At 34.9% G+C, this 22699-nt stretch overlaps 3 protein-coding genes across 3 annotated transcripts; 2 read left to right on the top strand and 1 right to left on the bottom strand.

Annotated features, from left to right (window-relative positions):
• Positions 1–3215: 3215 nt before the first annotated feature.
• On the bottom strand, positions 3216–8085 carry LOC114311740 (asparagine--tRNA ligase, cytoplasmic 1). The gene is made up of 6 exons (XM_028257907.2): positions 7398–8085; positions 5346–5936; positions 4285–4538; positions 4072–4201; positions 3806–3864; positions 3216–3539 (listed from the first exon to the last, which is right to left on the bottom strand). Exons 1-6 carry the CDS (start codon positions 7881–7883, stop codon positions 3356–3358), a joined length of 1704 nt encoding a protein of 567 aa, XP_028113708.2. The 5' UTR covers positions 7884–8085; the 3' UTR covers positions 3216–3355.
• A 1915-nt stretch (positions 8086–10000) lies between these two features.
• On the top strand, positions 10001–11145 carry LOC114311747 (PKS-NRPS hybrid synthetase cheA-like). The gene is made up of 2 exons (XM_082900716.1): positions 10001–10377; positions 10473–11145. The coding sequence occupies exons 1-2, from the start codon at positions 10001–10003 to the stop codon at positions 11143–11145; spliced, it is 1050 nt and encodes a 349-aa protein (XP_082756842.1).
• A 111-nt stretch (positions 11146–11256) lies between these two features.
• On the top strand, positions 11257–14546 carry LOC145805557 (uncharacterized). The gene is made up of 3 exons (XM_082900718.1): positions 11257–11360; positions 14133–14364; positions 14466–14546. The coding sequence occupies exons 1-3, from the start codon at positions 11257–11259 to the stop codon at positions 14544–14546; spliced, it is 417 nt and encodes a 138-aa protein (XP_082756844.1).
• Positions 14547–22699: the final 8153 nt, after the last annotated feature.

Below are 22699 nucleotides of genomic sequence, written 5' to 3' on the forward strand. Positions count from 1 at the left end.
GTGTATAATATTTTCTCTCCTTGGCAACCTATATATTTGTATGGTGTGCATGTTTCCTAAGCTTCACAATGACGTAATGTTAAATAGGAGAAGTTATTTGGAGTACTGCTCCACCATTAAGATGGAGCAAAATATAACTTCTCTATCAATAAAAGAGTGTACACTAAGGCCTCGTTTGGGAACAGGTTAATTTAGTAACTTTTTGGCTATTTGACTAAAATATGAGCTAAAAAAAACTAGTATGTTTAGAATGACTTTTTGGCTTTTTACGAAAAGATGTGCAAAAAGTAGAGAGAAAAGAGAATCTTTGACTTTTTGGTATGAGTTGTTGGTTTTTTGGCTAATTTAGTAACTTTTTGACTTTTTGGCTAAAAAGTTCGGTTGCCAAACGAGGCCTAATTAACTATGGTATTTTAGGAAGTTGGTAACTTCTCTATCAATAAAAGAGTATACCAATTAACTATGGTATTTTAGAAAATTGATAAAAAGTTAATCTTTTAACTCTTTTAATTTTTTTGTGTAAAAAAGATAACTTTTTGTGATTTTTTTTAAAACTTTTTTTATGTTAAAAAAGTTAAAAAACCAAAAAAAATTAACGTTTTTAGCTTGTTCCCAAATCACCACTTCACCCAAGAAGTCCAAATCCTCTATAGTTGCGTATCTAGAGTGATCTCTCTTTAATCTCAGCCAACGATTGTCCTTAAAAGAATCAAAATGATGTCATTTTGTTAAGAAAAAGAAAAAAAATAAAAAATAAAAAATAAAAAAAATCATAAAAGCTTGTTGCAGAGAAGACGGAGAGAGAGGAGAAAGTAGAGCTTCACCGGCGACCTCCCTCATCGTGATCGGGCCACCATGTCGCCACAACCAAACCCGCCACCGCTATCTCCCTTCTCTTCATATATCTCTCACCCATTCTCTTCTTCCTCCTTCCTCTTAACTCTCCCGCCGGCGGCCACCCATCTCCCACCATCTCTAATCGTCGGTCAACCCTCCCTCATCCTTCTCTTTCCCCTCGTTTTCCTTCCTCTTCCCGAATCGATTCAATCTTTGATATATGAATCTCCTCCTTCCTCTTCCTCCTCTTTCTTATTATAAGATCTAGAGACCGATGATGGTGGGTGGGCTAGATTTAGGTTTTGGGGGAAGAAGAAGAAGGGAGAAAAAAAAAAAGAAGGTGCGGTAAGGGGTGGCCGTCGGCTGATGATACTGACAGTCATCTTCTTTTCGTTTTGCATTATTTTTCATTTTTTTAGTCTCAACCAATGTTTTTAAAACCGGATCGGTGAGCGAACTGGAAAAGGGACCGGGTACACGGGTCACCGGTTCAATCGTCGGGTCATAGTGGCCGAACCGTGATGTCATAATTAATATTATATAATTAAAAAAAAAAATTATAAATTATAAATAAATAAAAAATATATAAATAATCAAATAAAAATAAAAATTGTTGCATAGTATTTATTAATAATATTTAATAAAGTCATAATTGATAAAAAAAAAGTCACTTATTTTAAAGAAATTAAATTTTTTAAACATTCCCTCCAAATAAATTGATTGAATATTAGATTTAATTTTGGAGAGAAATGAAATTTTCAACTCTCCCTCCAATCAATACGTTTCAAATAATTTAATTGAATCCTACATAGAATTTTGTAGGTTCTCTTTGAAAAATCTTTTCTTATAAATAGGAATAGACTTTCATGATCTTCTCAAGCTTTCAATGAGACTCTTCTTTATGAGATGAGACTCTTGAAATAAGAATTTTTAGTCAAAATTTTGAAATATATTTATATTTATATATATATATATATAAGAAAGAAAGAAAGAAAAAAAAAAAAGAAAGTAAAACCGAAAAAAAGAAAAGAGGACCGGTTTGACCCTCCCGACCCGGTCCGAGTCACCGGTTTTGCCGGTTTGACCATTGGGTCATCCGTTTTTCTCGGTTTTGGCCCCACTCCGGGTTTAGGGGGTTGACCGGATCGGAACAAGGCCCGGTTCAACCGGCCAATCCAGTCCGGGTTTGAAAACATTGGTCTTAACAAAACGTCGTTTAGATTCTTTTAAGGATAACCGTTGGATGAGACTGTAGAGAGATAGCACTAAAGAAGAAACTCTAGAGGATCTGGACTCATTGATATTGTCCCATCATTCTCACATGCTCTTTCTTGAGAAAAACAAAAAGTTAGTGTGTTTAGTTTGAGTTTTTGGGGTTAAATTTTTTAAAAATTAAATTTTTGATTTTCGTATTTTTTTTGTTTTTAGTAAATATTTTTAAAAAATTAAAAAATACATAAAATTACAAAAAAATGTACTAAATTCTCGTTTTTTTATTTATTTACATTTTTGGATATTTAGTGAACTTTTAGAAAGTTTTTTTCACATTTTTTTTACTTTTAGGTATATTTATGTTAGTTATGTCTAAAAAGTAAAAAAAATTATTTAAAATATTAAAAAAATTCAGTAAAAACAAAAAAATACGAAAAATAAAAAAATAAAAAATAAAATTTTCTAAAAAGTATATTTTGAAAAACCTAACCAAGCAAGAACCTTTCAACCAACAATTATATGATTTGACTTACATTCGCATGCTCTTTCTTGAGGCTTAGTTTGGGAAGTCAAGTTTGAGATTTTTTTTTGATTATTTTAATCACAAAAAATAAAATAATTTTTTTAATTCAATAAAACAAATATCACATTCAATTCATAATTATTACATTCTTTCTCTCGCAAAAAAAATTAAAAGCGCCAAAAGCCTTTCTCAACCCTAAACTAAAATAACTAAAAAAAGGCAAAAAAACCAAAAAAACTAACCCCCTTCCGAACCCTGAGAATTATCAGTCGGTCACAACTACGCAGCAAACTAACAATCCTTTTCCATGCTTCCAAACAACACAACAAAAGGCAAAAAGAAGGCCAACACGAAAATACCCAACTAATAGATCATTTTACTTTCTTTTAGTAGCTGACAATTCCCATCTTTTCACACACAAGTAGGAGAAAAAAAAAAGAAAGTGATCATCGATGAATGAGCATGGCTTTCTGGTCACCATCAGAGCAGATATACAGCAGCAGAAGACCAATGGCCATTTATATTAAAATAGTAAGAAACCCTCATAATCCGGCACCATATCCAAGCAACAAACAGGTATACATCCTAATAGATCAAATAATCCAAAGCAAATACACGCTATAGACACAAACTGGGCATCCCATAGAGTGAACAACAAATTGATTATCATAATTTTGATAAAAAATTCTGTTTTGGATGACAATGTCAATAACAGTAACAGGGTATAAAAGAAAAGCTATTGATAATGCAAAATCATGGCATCAACATTTCCATGGAATAGGATCACAGATCTGCTCTTCCTGGATATCTGGGGAAGGGAATCACATCTCTAATGTTGTCAAGCCCTGTGGCAAAGAGAATCATACGTTCAAATCCTAAACCAAAACCGCTATGTTTGACAGTGCCATAGCGTCGAAGGTCAAGGTACCACTCATATGGCTCAAGAGGCAGCCCCATCTCCAGTATCCTGCAATACAAGTGATCAAAATTTCCACTCATATGGCTCAAGAGGTACCCACTCAATGAAAAAATAGCCATTAAAATTTCTTCATCAGTTCATAAGTTATTTATCGTTCAATTCTCAACTCCAAGACTGAGTCTATGCAAACCAATTGTCAGTCCAAAAATAAACTTCAATAACAAAAGATCACAAGGACAGCAATAATTTTTGTGAAAGATGCATCTTTACATATAATAGAGAGAATCAAAATTAAGAATAATAGCTTTTCCTACCTTTCCTTGATGACTTCATAACGCTCTTCCCTTTGGCTCCCTCCAATTAGCTCTCCCACCTAAAAAGGGATCCGAAAGATTTTCGTCTTAGGCAAGCAGAATAGCCAATCATATTTGCTAATACATCCTCTAAGAGGTTTTCTCCTGCTGTCACTAGCTAAAAGAAGCATTTTACAATTGCCGTATAGCTACAAGAGAAATTTTAAAACTGCATGTAGAGGTAACAAAGTAAGCATCTGAGATGTGAACAGAGAAAAAGATCATACCTTTGGTACAAGCACATCCATAGCAGCTACAGTTTTGTTGTCAGCATTGACCTTCATATAGAATGCTTTAATCCCTTTTGGGTAATTATACACAATAACAGGAGATTTGAATTTCACTTCAGTCAAGTATCTACAAGATTAAACAGACCATGACATCAGTACTACATACATGGATATGAATGGGACACATGTATAATGCAGAACACATGTTACCTTTCATGTTCAGATGCTAAATCAATCCCCCATTCCACTTTATTCTCAAACTGCCTCTCTTTCGATGCTTCCTCAAGAATTGCAACTGCTTCTGTGTAAGAGCAGCGGACAAAGTCGGTTGAAGCAACCATTCTTAGACGATCAATTGCACTTTTATCGAAGTTCTTAACCATAAGTTCCATATCATCAAGGCAATTGTCAAGTAACCATTGACACAAGAATTTCACATACGCCTCCGCGCACTTCATGTCATCCTACAAAAATGTAAGAATTTTGGCATCTTTTTGAACAAGAAGATTCAACAAAACCATAGAACTTATAATCATGATGATGAACAAGGATGAGGTTTAATAGATGTCCTACAAAAATTTTGCTTGTCTATCACATTTTATATAGAAATTCAACAAATATAATCTGTCTACACATTTCAAGTGGGCACCCTTTCCAATCTCCAACTGATTGCCCCACTCCTTGAGATGTTGTGGGGTATGTAATAGTTTCAGATGAAAACAGGCAAATGACATGAAATGCCCTCCTCTTTCCAAAGTTGAATGTTTATAACTACAAAAATGATTTGTCTAATCCTTTGCCCCACTCCTTGGGATGTTGCAGGGTATGTAAAAGTTTAATATAGCATTACCAAGCCTTCAATATTACTAATTCAATTTCCATATGATATCTGAACACCTATTACTGTTCATAAAGCATTTGGAAAGGTATTCGGAAGAAGCCTCACCTCACCACTATACCTTCCCCACCCCCGAGATAGGCAAGCTTCACTAATACATTATTAAAAAATTGTTTGAGCTTTTCCTTCCCTCCTTATATTTTAGAAAAGCAGGGAGAGTTCTTCGTTCTGTGGAAATATTTTCTCAAACATTTATCAGCAATCAAGTCGTAAATTTAGACTTATGCCAAATCCATTTATTACGCTTGCAAATAGACACACAACCAAACTCAATTGCAAAAAAACTTCAATCTTTTAGCTATAATTGATAATTTCAAGTAGTCTTCTGAACTTAAATATTTTATTTAGTAATGGATATAAAATCATATCTTACCTCAATATCTGCAAATGCTATTTCAGGCTCCACCATCCAGAATTCTGCCAGATGTCTTGAGGTATGAGAGTGCTCAGCTCGAAAAGTTGGACCAAATGTATAGACACTACTAACGGCACATGCGAAAGTTTCAACCTGTAGCTGTCCAGAAACAGTCAAAAAGGCTTGTCGGGCAAAGAAATCTTGGGAGTAATCAATCTTCCCATCCTTCTCAGGTATCCCAGGTTTAAGCTTAAATCTCTCTTCCAGCCTTGAGAGATTCTCTTTAGCTTTTGTTAGTTCAGCGACTGCAGCACTAATTTCCACCTTGCTCGCTTTGGATGATTTTAATTGAGCAACAGCCTCTCCTTTCTTCGGAACTAGTAGCTTAGCAGCTTCCACATCAGCTTCGGACGGAGGAGGATTTTTAATCAACTCCTTCTCCAACTTTTCTGCATCATTAATCAAGGTTGTGACTTGAAACATTTCGCCTGCACCTTCACAATCACTAGTGGTGATTATTGGAGTGTGAACATAAAGAAACCCATGTTTCTGAAAGAATGTGTGGGTTGCATAAGCCAGTGCATTCCGGATGCGAGCAATTGCAGAAATCTGAATCCAATATAAACAGCAACTGTCATAAAAATAATTTAAAAAGCCAACTTCAAGTAAGCAGTATGCTCCTACTGCTAAAATTATTTCAAGGCAACAATTATGCAAGATTTGATGCTTTTATAAGTGTGCACGCTCCTGTGTGCATGAGAGAGAGGGAGAGAAAAATGAAATATCCTACCCAAGTTCTCCTTTTAGTTTAAGCAGCAATTACTCTTTATTTAATCCCAAAACTCTTCTTGTTACAAATAATCACATTGCCCCGCTGGAAGAACTACAGTCAGAATGAGTAAGAGGTAAAGGTAACTCAAAACTCCAACATTTGTTGTTGACAGAGGAAAAACTACCAAGCAAAATGTGTTTTTAGTCAAACCAAATCATTCTTGTGAATCGGTTATAACCTTACCTTAAAAATTAAAAACACTGAAATACCTTTAAAGTTCCCTAACCAGTTGTACAATGCTGTCCAAATTGGGGTTTAAACAGATTGTACAAACAAACAAAAAATGTTGAGAAAAGTAAAACGACAATGCTAGGTGGCCCGAAAAAACATGGCTCGAATGGCTCGAAATACCAAAAACGACGTCGTTTTGGGTGTAAACTGACGTCGTTTTGACACATTCGAGCCATTTGAGTCACAGAAATTTGGGCCACCAAACATTTTCCAAAGTAAAATTCTGCAATAGGGTGAGTAACTGACCCTCAGTTTGAGCAAAAATTTAAAATGTTATAGGGAATAGTGTGTTAAATTGATGTAGGACGAGTAGGTGGACACCTTGCTGGATAGAAGAAGAAGAAGAAGAAGAAGAAGAGAGAGAGAGAGAGAGAGAGAGAGAGAGAGAGAGAGACTCAACATTATTCTATAAATCTTTAATTATTGATAACCTAAATTAGTTTCATGTGAAATTTCATATTTGCTCTTTTTCTTCCTTTCATGACTTCATCATAAATCCCCATCAAACTGCATAAATTGTTGAATTTTGGGCATTTTTCCTGTGAAATTGAATCCATCGAATTCAACACTTCATCTGTGAAGATAAATTACAATTCTTCAAAACCCAATAGCCTCAAATTAACGAATCCCAATAAACCAAACATATCGAGGGAATGAATGGAGAGAGCTTTTGGAACCACAAATTCTCATCTTTATTTTCTAATGCTATGTTTGGATCTAAGATTTGTTGAGAGAAAGGAAAGGAAAATGCAATGAAATTACTTGTACATGTTAAAGGTTGTGACTTTTTGATAAATATCTATCATTTTCTTAGCCCAACAAAACAAAAGGCAAATAATTCAACTTCTCTCCTTCATTTTCCATTTCCTTTCCCTCAACAATTACCAGAACCAAACAAATCACAAAACTTCATAATTTGTGCATATATAATATAAGAAAACATATCACAATTTAACAAAATCTACATAATATCATAGATATATAAGAGAGTTCGTGTATATATATACCGTGTTGGTTCTAGGGCGAAGATGAACATAGTCTCTGAGAAACTCAAGAGTCAGCCTGGTCTTAGGCAATGGATATTTCGCCGGATCCACAGTCCCCACATCGAGAACCTTCAAAACCCTAAGCTCGATCCTCTGCTTCGTCCCTTCCGGCGGCAACTTCAGCTCTCCTTCCACGTGCACGCACGTGCCGGTAGCCACCAGCTGGCTGAGCGGAGCCACGGCGGCGTCAACCATGACCTGGAGGTTGGCTGGGCACGAGCCGTCGTTGAGCTCCAAGAAAGCAAACGAGCCCTTGCCTTGCTCGCGACCGGTCTTGACCCAGCCGCCGACTCTCACCGTCTTCCCGGAGAGACCTGCACCGCTGTCGGGGCGGCCAATGATGCTCTTGATGAGGACGCGTTGAGAGAAGCTGGCTTCTTCGACGGCGTCGGAGAGGGACACGGCGGACATCTGATCCACCGGTGGCGGAGCAGAGGCGGCGGACATTGTGGGGTGTGGTTTAGGAAATTTTAGGGGAGAGAGAGTGAGGAGGAGTTGCTAAACCCTAATGGGAGATTGCTTGTATTTTATTGGTGAGGGAATCGGGTGGTCGTTTGACTTGATTGCATGGTGGTGTCCAAAATGATTCCAATCGGGGCGAGTCTGTTTTCTTATGAAAAATGGCCATATGCATTTACAACCAATGGATGGCCTCTACGTGCGAGACTTGGGGGTATAATTGTCATCCATGACATGAAAATTTTGGAGAATTCTATTTCCATCCACCTGATAAACTTAGGCACGTACTTAAGGGTTATTTGGGATGACCTAAATAAGTACACTTTTTATTTTTTTACGAAAAGATGTGCAGAAAAGTAGAGAGGTGATGTGATGATAAAAAGATAAAAAGATGAATTATTTTGCAAATGCCAAACTTGGCCTTAATGAAAATTTAACTTAATGACAATTATATCTTAATTAAAAATTACTATAATAGACATCTATCAATACTTCTAATATTATATGTATAAATTCTCTATACATATCTTTTAGGAATAAAAATATCTCAGTATACAACTTTTGAATGAAAATAATTAAACCTTAATTTTTCTATTGTATTCACTTTACTTGTTACATACTCTACTCCTATGTTACTTGTAAAGAACAATACTCTAAAAACATCTCTCATATTGTTTTAATTTCTAAGTTTATATTCGATTATTTTCATCGTTTAATTATTAGTTCAACAATTTTTACTTGATTTTGATATGGAAGAGCTACAAATCTATGGAAGTTCAAATTCAAGCAATGGTGACAGCAAAATCAGTGATGAAAAGGTAAAATCATGTAGATCTTAATATTGGTTTTTTTGCATTTTTTAATCGGTGATACAGTGACGAATTTTATAATTTAATTCGGCAATCAACTGCCGAACTAAAAAAATATTTCAGCAGAAAAGTTTTGAATTTTTTTAAATATTTCGATACCCTAATTCTGATTTTTAAACTTATTTCGATTATTAAGTGTCGAATATAATTAATATTTTCGGCTATAGAGTGCCGAAATTTTGTGTTATTTTCGTTTTTTTAGTGCCGAATTTGTTTACTTATTTCGGCTCTATAAAACCGAATTAAATTTTTCCCCTCTCATTTTTAGATGCTATGCACTAAAGAACCTGAAGTTCGATCGGATATTATGATGGATTGTACTAATCATTTTATAGCTAAATAGGTAACTTTTAACATAAAATTCATTAGTGCATAATTTGTATTACTTTGTTTTAGTTTGTTTTTATGAAAGTTGTGTGACATTATATATAAGTTTTCGACAACAAAGATGAATTGCTCACTTGGGTACGTGACATTGGAAGGATAAATGGCTTTGTTATTAGGACGTCAGACTATGGTGCCGGTCGTAAGAGACCAAGAATTTATCTTGCTTAGGGGCAGAGAGAGAATTATAGATTGCGTAAAAAGTTGAAAGATGGCTCAAAAGACTTATTGAGACAAACTGGTACGAAGAAGTGTGAATGTCCATTTGATTTGAGGGCATTCAAGTTGAAAACAAACGATGAATGGACATTGAATGTAGTTTGCGGGCTGCATAATCATCCAGCTGCGGAGCATCTCCAAGGACATTCATATGCAGGGAGATTGTCAGCTAATGAAAAATCGCTGTTAGTAGATATGTCAAAGAGCCTGGTAAGACCAAAATAGATACTTATTACATTCAAACAGAGAGATGTCCTTAATATGAGCACAATGAAGACAGTTTACAATGTACGACATCGTTGTAGGGTTCTACAGAAAGGTGGTAGATCCCAGATGCAACAACTGTTGGGTGAATTAGCGAAACATAAGTATATTGAGCGTCATCAATGTAAGGAAGGCTCTATGACTGTCACGGACTTATTTTGGGCACATCCAGTGAGTTTAGATTTGCTTCGTATATTCCCTTGTGTATTAATTATGGATTGCACATATAAGACGAATAGATATCGGCTTCCTCTTCTTGAAATTGTGGGAGTGACATCAACTCATATGACATTCTCCGTGGCTATCGCATACTTGCAAACTGAGTGGGTTGATAATTATGCATGGGCGTTACAAACATAGCGTGATCTTATGGACGACAGTGTTTTACCTGAAGTCATTGTCACAGATAGAGAGCTTCCTTTGATGAATGCCATTGACAATACCATTCCGAATGCTCGACATTTGTTATGTCGTTGGCATATTAATAAGAACGTATTGACAAAATACAAGAAAATGTTTGAGACAAAAGAAAAATGGGACAAGTTTAACACTGCATGGAACTATTTGATGTTGTCATCAACTGAAGAGGAATACAATGATCACCTTGTAACACTACATAAGGATTTCAGTAACTATTCGGAGGCAATCAAGTATGTTACTGTAAGTTGGTTGAATTCGTATCAAGAAAAATTTATTGCGGTACATACAGACATGTGTATGTATTTTGGCAATGTTACAACCAATCGGTAAGATTTTTATTTTTTTTTAAATTTTATTATAAATCATATTGTTATTTTTAATTATTATGCTTGACTATTTTGGTTTACATCCATATGAACAGGGTTGAGAGTGCTCATGTTAGATTGAAGAAGCAGTTAGGTTCAAGTCAAACGACATTTGAGATTTCATTTGAAAATATACAGTGTCTACTTGAGTTGCAGCACATTCAAGTTACAGCATCATTCGAGAAGAGTTTGACAACTGTGCAACATCAATTCAAACCTTCTCAATTCAAAGAGCTTAGGGGTAATGTGTCTATTTGTGCATTGGAGTACGTGTTGGCAGAGAGGAAGAGAGCAAATTCAGTTGGAATTGATGTTGCAGCATCTAGGTGTGTTCTTAGGCGCACGCATGGTTTACCCTATGCTCACGAGATTGCAAATTACATGAGACAAGGCCATCCTATTCCACTTAGTAGCATACATGTACATTGGACGCGACTTATTATATGTGTGAATAATCCAAAGGTTGAGAAGTTGGAATTGACTTGTATCCTAGAACTTGATATGATTTTGAAGCGGTTTAAAGAGTCTGATATTGCCACGCAATTGGATATGTTGAAGAAGTTGAGGGAAATTGCAAATCCAGCAAGCATTTTTCTTATTGAGCCTGATGTGAAACCTAATCCATGTCGAGGACATAAGAAAATTGATACATCTTGTCGTCGTGACCCGTGTGCATTTGAGTTGGTTGACGATGGCCATGATAGCCAGAGCACATTAGCTTCCAATTAGTCAAAGAAAAAGAGAGCTTCAAAAGTGTATGAGAAGAAGTGGAATGTGAAGACAAAGACATATCGTACAAGAATAAGTTTATCGAGTGCATATGCTGGTGACTTCCCGCCAATGTTAATACCATTCATAAAGTTAATAAAGGATATAGATGGCGATGTGAATTGTGGTCTTAGAGCTATTGCGGGATTACTTGGTCTTGGAGAGAATGACTGGATGTAAGTTAGGCGTGATCTGCTGCTTGAATTGAATAATCACACAGATGAGTACGTCGTACTATACGGTCGCATGAGAGGGTATATAGCGATCCCGGTTTTCCCTTCATTGTTTAATTGTATTTCAGACTCGGTTCCGTGGATGTATTGTTGTCTTTTTCCTGTTTCCATCCTTTACTCTTTGTATATGAGTCTTTGGTCGTGTTGGGTAGGTTTAAAACAGGTTAGTTGTATTTGGAAACCAAGGGTTGATGTCCATTTAATTCCAACTAGTGTCTATTAAATTTTCATAATGGTTCATTCAATTCCAATTAGTGATCCATTCATATTCCATTAGTGGGATTTTATGACAAACTTGTCCATTCATATTTCTAACTAGTGTTCATTTAAATCTAGTTAGTATTCATTTAATGCTAGTTAGTGTTCATTTAATTCTAACTTGTCCTTTCATTTTCCAATTAATGGGCTTTAATAACAACCTTTCAATATCACTTGTTCATCTCCCTTTTGATTTCAAAACCCTAGAACCATCTTCTCTCTCTCCCTACACACCTTCTCTCTAGGTTTTCATCTCCCTCTAGTGTAAATCTATACTAAGCCCTTTGTAAGAAAGGTAGAGTGGGTTGAGGGCTTCATTTTTAATCTGAAAGTTTGGCGATTTGGAGCACTTTGGTTTTTGGCCTTCATCTTCTCCATTTGGTCTCTCCATTTGAGGTAGGGATTTCTTTGTTCCTTTTCAATACTCCGTCTATAGATAGACATGTGGTAGTTTTGTATTGCATGAAAATCATATCCGTGTTGGATTTGTTTGAAAATCATGAGGGGAACCTAGGGTTGGTTGTTTGAGAATGGTTTTGTTATCACTGACTGTGGTTTGGACTAATTAGAGAGTAAAATTAGCATGCTATTGTTGAAAGAAGAGAAAGCCCTAAATTATATTTTGATTTGGTAAAATAAAAAGGATTTACGGTTGAACAATGTTGGTAAATTTCTATTGTTAATATGAGTTGTGTAGAAGGTGTTAACAGTTAAGGGATTAATTATGGTATTGGGGTTATTTTGAAATGAACGTATTGAATCAAGTTGGGTTATGGCTTATTATCCATGGAATTGATTTTGTAAAATGAAGAGAATGTAATTGGTTTTGTGAAAAGGGAAAAGTGTTTTTGAAATAAGTGATGGAACATGTTGACTTAAGAAAATTATGAAGTTGATCTTGAAAATGGTAAATGAAATGTTAACTCTATGTGAGTCTCGGAAAAATAAATTTGAGAATTAAACTATTGTATCATGAGTGTCGAATACACATATTTGGGGGTTTTATCCTTACCTATCGTACTAGTGTCGTTGTTGGGTTTAAGGTTTGATTGAGAGTTGAGTCTCTTTTATTACGTGTACTGAATACATGCATCTAGAGGTTTTGTCCTTGGTCAACGGTGGAGGATGACATTGGTGTGTTGAATTGTGATGTATGCGTTACACTTGTGTTGGTTAAACATTATTGAATAGTTTATGTGTATGTATTACACTTGTTATTGATGCTTTGTTGTATTGAGGAATTTGTATATGATAATTGTTTATATACATTGTGTTGTGTGGGAGGAGATAGGAGATGTACTCCACGGTTTAAGGGAAGATAGGGGATGGACCTCTAAATCGGAAACTATTTGACATTGATACAGCACTACAATGTGTATCATTTGTGAAGTATAGAAGTGTTTTTGTTTGATATTGATACAACACCAAAATGTGTATCATTTGTGAAGTATGGAAGTGTTTTTGTCTGAGATTGATACAGGACTAAAATGTGTATCTATTATGAGGTATGAAATGTTTAAAATGAGTTATTATCTCGCTTATCGCTTTGGCATATCCTTAGCTACTGTGCATATAGCCGGTAGAGCAGAGTTTTAATTGTTATCGTCAGTGTATCTGAGTATGTTTTGGGTTGCGATGGTTACAGTTTTGAAAGGCTGAGCTGCCTCATTTGTGGATTATATACATGTTGATGATTTGTTATTTCCCTTTTATTTAAGGCATGCATGTATTGATATGAATGTATTAGGAACAAACCAAAATGCCATTTTGAGATTTTGGAAAGTGTGAAGGAAAATGGGGTATTTGTGAGCATGTTTTCAAAAAAGGTCATTTTGTTGTAAGTACGGAAAATGGGGAAAGAGTAATGGGCTTGGTGAAATTGTTTTTTTTCTAAAACTGTTATAGTCATGAAAGTTTGGAAAAATGGGTAATTAAAAGGAAAGAAGGTGAACTGCTTATAGCGTTGAATGAAATGGCTGTTTTCGAGAAAAGTTCATACTTATGTATATTTTGTATAAACGGCCACATTACTATTCTAGTATGAGATTGAACATTCATGATCATAGCTATCTGTAAGTTGTTATTGTTGAGGATCATGTTGAGATCTCTATTGGACTATATGTTCATCCCACGTTGTTGAATCTTTTTCAGGTGATAGCCAGGATGTGCTACAAGGTTTTGGATCTTCTTATTTGTTGGCCACGGGGCCTCTTTTGTGTTGGCGGAATGCCATTTATGTAAAAGGGTTATACCCTTCTTCTTGACTTTTTAATGATGTAAGCCCAAGGGCAATTTATTTAGTGTTCTCATGTTGTATTTACTTGTATACGAATAAGAGCAATGTTATTCACTTCTACAAGTTGAATATACGAGTTTATTTCCGCATGTTATCTCTGAAATGGAATTAAGTAAATGAAATTGGTAATACTTCGAGTAATAAAAAGTGGGGCGTGACAGGGTAGAGGAGTTGACACACATTCTTTCATATTTTGAAGATAGCCCAGGCTTTGATCGTTGGATGACTATGCCTGACATGGGGCATCTTATTGCATCATTTTATAATGTAGTCTTGTACCACTTGTCATTGAAACACTGTCTCATTTTCTTACCTTTGAGATCACCGCCAGTAACCGTAGCTGATCGTTGCGAGATTGCCATTGGATTTGTCAATGGAAATCATTTTGTACAGGTATAAGTTATGAAAATAACCGAACATTGTTGTCTAATATTTGTGTAATTGTAATTTTATGTATTTGGTAAAGATATGCAATTTTTTGGATGTATGTGTAGGTATTTTTGGAGGCCGGTCATCCAGTTCCTCTCATTGCCGTGTTTTGGCGAGTTCACCATCACCCTTGTGCATCAGAATGAGAGAATGCATGTGTTAGCCGCATTCAAAAATTCAAAGACAACATAGGACCTAATGTAGCTACTCGAGAGACATTTGATGTAGTTGACATAGATTGATGTATTACAGTGTAGTAATGATAGCTTTAAGACATTAGTTTTTATGATTTACTAGCATGGAGTAACGAGGTGTATATCATTTTGTCATTGGATTTTGTAATGGTCAGTTTTTTTATTTATTTTAAAAATAGAATATTATATTCTAATTTATGGAGTGGATGTCATATTATTTTTACATTGTCTGAACACAAACGTAATGAAAATAATATTAACAAAGTACATAATCCAAAAAGTACATAATCCGACGATAATAATAATATTTGAGTCTTTATACATCCACCAACACCATCAGAAACTACTTGTGTTAACATTATGAACTACTATTAACTACGTGACATGCACGTGTAATGTGCTCCAAAATGATGTGCAGTGGAAGAGCTGGGTGCTGACCGACCCTTAGTGGATGTGCTGGGCACAACTTCACTAATGTGCTGGTCATGAAGGAGTTGTTCGATTGCATCAATTGCATAGTAAAACCTATCAGGATGTTGAACACTGTCCTCATAGCCAGCCTCAACGAAAGGATGAGTAATCTGATATATCTGTGACATACGTTGCATTACGAGAACAAATATAACATTATATACAAACTTATAACAGTTAACAAATAATTTGCAATGTAAATGAAAAAAATGATACCTGTGCATCTTGGCTAGGATACTGATAATGATGGATATTCGGGTCCACTTAAGAACGACGCATTGGGTTTTGTACATACATATGGGTAATGGTTTGGTACCAATCCATGTAACCAGGAACACAATCTCAAGGTTGTCGTACCAGTGTCCTCCTCCTCCGATCAGATAACACATGGTTGTCTCATGCCTCCTAAATGATGTCTAAGTATGCATACATAACATTGTAGCGTGGAGCTGTGGCTCCTCGAGAAGCACACATAGGGCCAAGTGGTGGATTAGAGATTGTCTACACTCTGCGAAACTGTCTCAAAACTCTATCAGGGTAATATGGTTCAACTACTTCCAAACACTTTAGGCAACTGTGGTAGAACGTAACTGGGTGACACGGATGGACATCTCTGCAACTCTGGTACGGGTCCCAAATAACCTACAAACAATAACAATTGTAAGATATGACAACTGTAAATTTTGTATGATATAGAGTTTCAAATTTTGAAGGACTTTTTAACTTACATCATGTACACCCAACCTATCAAGCTCCTCTCGAAAAGCCTGCAACTGTGTCTCTTCATCAGACTCTCTCCGAGAAGTCCAACGATAAACATGTGGCATGTCTCAAGTGTAATTCATATTCAAGTGTGGTCGGAATCCACGAAAGTGCTCATAAATCCATCCCTCAAGGAGTGTCATGTAACCGGCTATTTGTTTCACGCCGGACCTACTAGCATACTCCATCTGTCTATATAAGTATGCCAATGCAACAGCACCCCAAGCATATGAAGATACAGTCATTAAATCGGATAACAAACTCAAATAAACAACGAGAGCCCTAGTACCAGTCTTGTCACTGAAAAGTGTACAACCCAATAAAAATAGCAAGTATGCTTTACCTGCACATGCAATTCTTTCCATTGAATCATTATCTGTGACATTATGAAAGTGTGCCCTCAACCATTCAAGCCGCACTGAATTGCCTCCAGCAGTAGACATCTCATGTTTGACCTCTTGTTTATCAATTTCCAAGGTATTAACTACTAATGCAATGGCCCGCCTTTCGAACAACTTACGCACACTAATAGATTTGCCTACAATGGGAAGCCCTAGGATAGTGGCAACATCATCCAATGTGATAGTCATCTCTCTAACAATGAAATGGAAGGTGTTTGTCTCAAGTTGCCATCTCTCAACAAAACTAGACTCTACAATTTTGTTAACAAAGCGGTATGTGCAACGAGCTAAGTGTGCAAGTCTTGACATCTCCACAATGTTTACAAATGTAGCATTGTTTCCTTGTTCCCACCACGGCCACAGACGAATCTTAGACGAGTGATTATGACACTTTAACGGCCCCTTTTCATCAGCACCATTCCAAATAGCTGCGGTAATATGACTTTTAAAACTTTTAAGGATTGATGGATCAGTTGGCCCTCCCGGAAATGGTTGAGTAAGGATATCTTCATCAACAATGTCAGTATCATCAGGGTCATCATCCATAGCAATATCATCCATAATTGGTGCATCATGTACAACATTATCATCCATAGCAATGTGTGTGTCATCATCACGCACTCGAGCACGTCCACGTCCACGTCCACATCTACGTCCACGTCCAGCCTTCTCTAATTCATGGAGTCTTTTATTTGAAGCTATTACTAACCAACGTTGACTGGGACTGGCATCCATCTACATACGAAAAATTGTTCACATCAATTCAATATAGCATATATAGTGAAAACACTAATAAATATACAATCAAATAGTTGAATTGTAGCCATCAAACAAATAGTTAGCAGCATCTTATTGTAACAAACCTCTTGATCCATGCTTATAGGCATAACATAACTATTCTATGAGATTAGTATTTCTATCCTAATATGTCTAATTAGAATAGATAATATAAAGAAGTCAACGAAAATTTGAAGTCATTAGATTGAGTAATGCATGCATGTTTATCATATTTTGAAGTATGGGTTCCAAAATGAAGAACTACTAGTAAAGATGTGTTACAATGTGTTATGAAGAACTACTACTAATTGGTTGTTAGTGTTACAATGTGTACAATTAAGAATATGATAGCGTGAAGAATTTGATAGGTCTTAGTCTTGCATTATGCATGTAGTTCATTTGTCTGGTTTTTGAAGCCCAAGGCAAATCGCTTGGGTGAAGTTTAATTGATTACCTTTATTTGACAAGTAAAGATGTGTAATTTTTATTCTAATCATATGTTAATGGTTGCGTAGTTGATCAATGCTTTTGAAGCAATGATTTTCTTGATTTTATTGCTTGTCCAGTTTCTTCTTCTTCTTCTTCAAATCAATGCCTCAAAAGTACAAATGCAGTCTTGTATGAATCAGTGCCCAAATCTGACTAATGGTAGTTGTGAAGTAAAAGACCATCAGAGGGCATGGGTGATGCGTAGGTGATCAATAATAATATGTGCAATATATAAAATTGTTTGATGCTTTGTTTGGTAGGAGAGGAAAGGGAAAGTTTTTAGAATCCTTTTTTTTTTCCCCTTGTTTGTTGGCTTGTAATGTGAGAAAAGAAAGACAACAAGTAGGCAAGACAAAAAATTTACAAGTATATCTTGGTGGCCTAACTTTGGTCTAACAAAACAAAAAAAGGGGAAAAAAAAAAACACATTCGGAACTTCAGTGCCGAAATAATAGACAAATTTCGAAACTAGAAAACTGAATATTTATATTAAATTCGGAAGATAACTGTCGAACAAACTGAAAATATTCAAAACTATATAACTGAAATTTATTTCAAAATTTGGAATATAAAAGTTGAATATGTTAACTATTTTTGACACTATCTAGTCGAAATATAACATTTTATTCAGTTTTTCTGTTCTGAATTTTATGCACTAATTCGACAAACCAGTGCCGACATCGCCAAACCGTCTCCAGCATGGAAAAATTCGATGATTTCAGGGCAATGGAGTGTAAAAAATTTGAAAGTGGTAAAATGCAAGAACAAAATGATAAATGTAAAAACAAAATGGAAAGATTCTTTACCTTCAACACTGTTTTGGAGGTTCAACGAGGTCTTCCTTTCATGGATGGCTTCAATGGAGGTTTTCACTTGAGCAAAGTCACGGGGGTGGGTCAAAATATGAAAACTTTCAGACTCTGTTCTTCAAGGCTTCACACGTGGGTGGAAAGTTCAGAATTGGTCCTCAAGTGTTCAAACAGTGTATGGAAAGGAAATGAAGGGTATTATTTGGTGTGTGTATAATAATATTAAGTGAAGGTTGTAATTGTCATTTTTAGTGTGTACATTGAGAAAATTAATCAATATACAAATTAATAGAGATGTATATTGAGAAAAGATATACTCTGAGTTATTTAAGTGGGTGGAAATAGAATTTCTCAAAAATTTTGATTTAGTATGAAAATACTATGAGTGCTGCTATTATTACCCTATCAACTATTTTGGACCTTTATTTTTTTATTACAATAATAATCTTAAATGAAATTACTAAAAAAGACATTAATAATTTTAGGACATCCTATCTCATAATTAAGTTTACATGCCCACTACATCATGAGTTAAGATTTATGAGAGCACCCACCTTTATCACAACCCATCCATCTTCTCAAAATCTCACCTTCAAAATCTACCCATCGTCAAAACCTTGGTAGCAATATTCCAACTTGATTACCTATATTTCTTCGGCAATGACAATGAATGAAAGTTTTTCTGGCAATCATATTAAAAGTTCAAAGGAGATTCATAGTTTTGATGGTGTTCTTAGTTCAGAGGAGATTGGTCTTATAAGGGTAAGTTTCTTGAGAAAAAAATGACAAAAATAATAAAAGCTATTTGTCATTTTTTCGGGACTGAACTCCTGAACATATGATCGAAATTCGGGAATACAAGCCTAAGCATTGTTCATTTGTTCGGGAACAAGTAACCAAATATTTTTTATTTGTTCGGAAATAGATAACTGAAACTCATGGAGATCCCAGAACCCACAAAAAGGGAATTTGAATCAACAACAAAAAAACCCTACATTTATTTTCTCAAGTTATGAACAAGTACGTGGAGATGAAGTGTAGTAATCACTTTCGTGGGTTTTGTTAGGATTTTGGGAGAAAGAGACTTTTTAGGGTGTGAAGGTGTGGGGGTGTGCAATCAATTTAATGGGTAGAATGTTTTCACAAAGATAATTTTGGTATTATTTGGGGGGATAAAAGAAATTTTAAGAGTTTTAGAATTTATAAGTGGGGGTCCAAAGAAATAGGAGGTTCAAAATAATTAATGGGGTGCTAATAGCAGCACTCAAATACTATTTATACATAAAATTTATAAAACAAAATTATTAAAAAAATTAATACAATTTTATCTCTTAAGAAAATGACCAAAATGGCCAAACGTTACCCCTTGCCCCCTTTTGCTACGTTTTAGTCATTTCTTACCCTCCAATGCTATCATTAGACATTTCTGACCTATCGTTGCACCGCTGGCATCATCAGCAACCACACTCCTTTACAACTTTTCCATTTTTCTTCTTCATCACATATTACCCGTTGTCATCTCCTCTCAGTTCCTTAAAGAAGAATAAGAGATGGGGAGCAGCGGATGGTTGAGAGGGGGTGGTGAAGGAGGCTTGAGTAATGACGATGATATCATGAAATGAGTATAGTGGTAAAATTGAAATTAATTAAAGTGTTTGGGGGTGTTTAACCAAAAAAGCCAAAATTCAAAATTAGGATTGAAATGTTCAAAGAAATGAGATGTCCAACCAAACTTTTGAAGTGCATTTAGAACATCAACATCAAAGTAGCTAAATCATCATTTTGGGCATAGTACTTAGCTTAAAGCACAAATTTCATCTCCAACAGCCTCTTTTAGGGCTGGCCAAAATACTTTTGTGCTGCAATACCTCGATGAGAAGATGAGACATTGTACACTAGTCTCATATTTTTTTTATTAGTTTCTTCATCTTTGGCGAGAGATCTATTCGTGCGCAGAACTAACAATTGGTCTCTACAACATCAAATTGCAGTGGTTCTCTCACAATCAGATGAAAATCAACGCAACTCTTATTCTCCCCCCTCTCATTTCTATCTTTTCCTCAAGCTCTTATCTCGTTTTTTACAACAATCATGTAACTCTCTCTCACTCTTTCTTCATCTCTAACACACTTGATTTGTAGATGGCGTTTTAGGGAAAATAAAATAAAATGTCTTGACTAATGTTGATTTTGTAGGGTTTTGATTAATTTGTTGATTCCTAGTACCTTTGTAGACTTGATGCATCAATTGGTGAACTGGGTAAAACCCTAGCTGAGAAAATAAATTGTTCTATAATTTTTATGGATGGGTTTAATGCTGATTGGACTAAAGAATTTTAATCTTCTTTCACCATATCTTACCAAATAGAAAAATGTTATAAATTTTATAGAAGAATGTTATAAATTTTGAGTTTGATATGTTCTAATATGCTTCTGTGTGTTTGGTGTGTGTATGCTTGTGTTTACAAGGTCAAATGATTAATGCAATTTTGAATATTAAAGAAAGCTTTTTGAATTAACTATGTGAATTTGCATCTTTTGCATATGAATTTGTATGAACAAATTTTACAACCACACAATATATATATATACAAGGAAAGAAAAAGCGTGTGTGACAACAAACTCAAGTTTTAAATCTTAAGGAATTGAATCTTAACTTGTTGAAGATTAGTGAAAAATATATATAGAGGTGCACATTGTAACCTTTCCCATTTTCAAATATATCGCATTTAAATTCCTATTCTATTTTTCATTTTGGCAATGAAAAACTAGTACTATTTAGGTTGATCATCTTGATAACCAAATAATGTTGCTTTGATTGTAGAATGGCTGAATTTGTGATCCATCATTCCTTCAGTTTTATTTGGATTGAATAATTATTTTCTTTTACTCATTGGTGTTCAAACTGGTTTTGTGCATACATGGAATTCATAGTCTAATGTAAAGAATCAATGGGTTCTTAATGGTTATATAAATAACTTTTTTTAGTCCAATCCTTTGTAAAATTGATGTCTAATCCTTATTCACTCTAGTACATAGTTAAACAAAACTACTAAAGTTGTAGCAGTACCTTGTCTGTTCACTTCACTAGCTAACTATCAATCTTTATTCCCATTTCTTGTTTATTCAAGCCTGATAATTGTTCTATGTAGACAGAAACATTTGCTACCTATGAGTAGCCAATAAGCTGTTTGTATGCAATATCAAGCTATCAGTAAATGAGAAATTAAAAAAAAACTAAATTTAATTCATATATATCATTGAATTATAGGGATGCATTCACTACATGATGGTTACTTTACCAATCTTTTACAAGAAAGGCTCAACCTTGATGAAGATTTTGTGTTGGGATCTCAATATTTAAATCAAAATACTCAAGCCTTTGCCCAAGTGTCTCAATTTACTGTTGAGATTGAATCTTTTGTGAAGAAATCTCAACGTGAAAGGAACTTCACTGTAGAAGAGGACAAACTCCTTGTATCGACGTGGCTTAATGTTAGTTTGGATGCAATTCATGAGAATGAACAAAAAAGCTTTACCTATTGAAAAAGACTGTGGATATTTTTCCATGAGCACAAGAAATTTGAGTCTAATCGAAATGAGAATTCTCTTATGATTTGTTGGTCAACAACTCAACTTGCTATGAATAAGTTTTATGGGTGCTACGCCAAAAATTTAATCATTGCATCAAAGTGGCACAACTGAGGAGAATAAGGTATTAAAGTTTGTACATTTACAATACTGTTATTTGTGAAGTTGCTTAATATTATTAAATTTGTATTCCAAATTTGATAAATCTAGCGAAATACAATTTCTTACCTAATATCTTTATAGACTTGTAGAGATTAATGGGTAGGAAGACTAAAACGGAGCAATTGAATTAAAAAAAAAAAAAAAAACTTACATTCCATTATGACAAAGATACTAAAGGACATCAAGGAAGATAAAATGAAGATAATTAATAAGAAACTTAAAATGATTGACAAAGTGCACGTTAAAGAGAAAGAGAAACTTCGTATCCTGCAAGAAAAACATAAAGCAAAACGTGAAAAGCATAAAATGTAACTTTTCAAAGAGGATGAGAGAATTATTTTGATGAATTTTAGTGGCTTTCTAGAAATCTAACAAAAAAAATTATCACACTCGGCAAATGGAAATTATTAAGAAAAGAAGAATGAATTAGTATTCATTTTCTCGTTCTTGTGGGTGCTATTTTGGCTTTTGAATAATAGGTTCAAACTAGCTATATGGTATTGCTTTTGGATAAGAGGCTTGAAACAGGAATACGTAGTTCCTGTATTATTTTCTTTTCTGTGTTAAATAGTGCTATTATGTGTTAAATGATTATTAAATGATTGCTTGTGTTAAATAGGAATATATGGTGTTATTTTGTGTTC

Source organism: Camellia sinensis, chromosome 13 (assembly GCF_055761805.1).
Source record: "Camellia sinensis isolate YWXY chromosome 13, ASM5576180v1, whole genome shotgun sequence".
NCBI classification, from domain to species: Eukaryota; Viridiplantae; Streptophyta; class Magnoliopsida; order Ericales; family Theaceae; genus Camellia; species Camellia sinensis.

What these genes read in the sequence shown, in the direction of transcription:
- LOC114311740 (XM_028257907.2), bottom strand. Translation starts at nt 7,883, where the DNA reads ATGTCCGCCGCCTCTGCTCCGCCACCGGTGGATCAGATGTCCGCCGTG. An exon ending in TTCGCCCTAGAACCAACACG is followed by an intron (nt 5,937 to 7,397) that starts GTATATATATAC and finishes TATTGGATTCAG; the next exon opens with ATTTCTGCAATTGCTCGCAT. An exon ending in TTAGCATCTGAACATGAAAG is followed by an intron (nt 4,202 to 4,284) that starts GTAACATGTGTT and finishes TTAATCTTGTAG; the next exon opens with ATACTTGACTGAAGTGAAAT.
- LOC114311747 (XM_082900716.1), top strand. Translation starts at nt 10,001, where the DNA reads ATGGACGACAGTGTTTTACCTGAAGTCATTGTCACAGATAGAGAGCTT. An exon ending in GGCAATGTTACAACCAATCG is followed by an intron (nt 10,378 to 10,472) that starts GTAAGATTTTTA and finishes CCATATGAACAG; the next exon opens with GGTTGAGAGTGCTCATGTTA.
- LOC145805557 (XM_082900718.1), top strand. Translation starts at nt 11,257, where the DNA reads ATGTTAATACCATTCATAAAGTTAATAAAGGATATAGATGGCGATGTG. An exon ending in CTTGGAGAGAATGACTGGAT is followed by an intron (nt 11,361 to 14,132) that starts GTAAGTTAGGCG and finishes GGGGCGTGACAG; the next exon opens with GGTAGAGGAGTTGACACACA. An exon ending in ATGGAAATCATTTTGTACAG is followed by an intron (nt 14,365 to 14,465) that starts GTATAAGTTATG and finishes ATGTATGTGTAG; the next exon opens with GTATTTTTGGAGGCCGGTCA.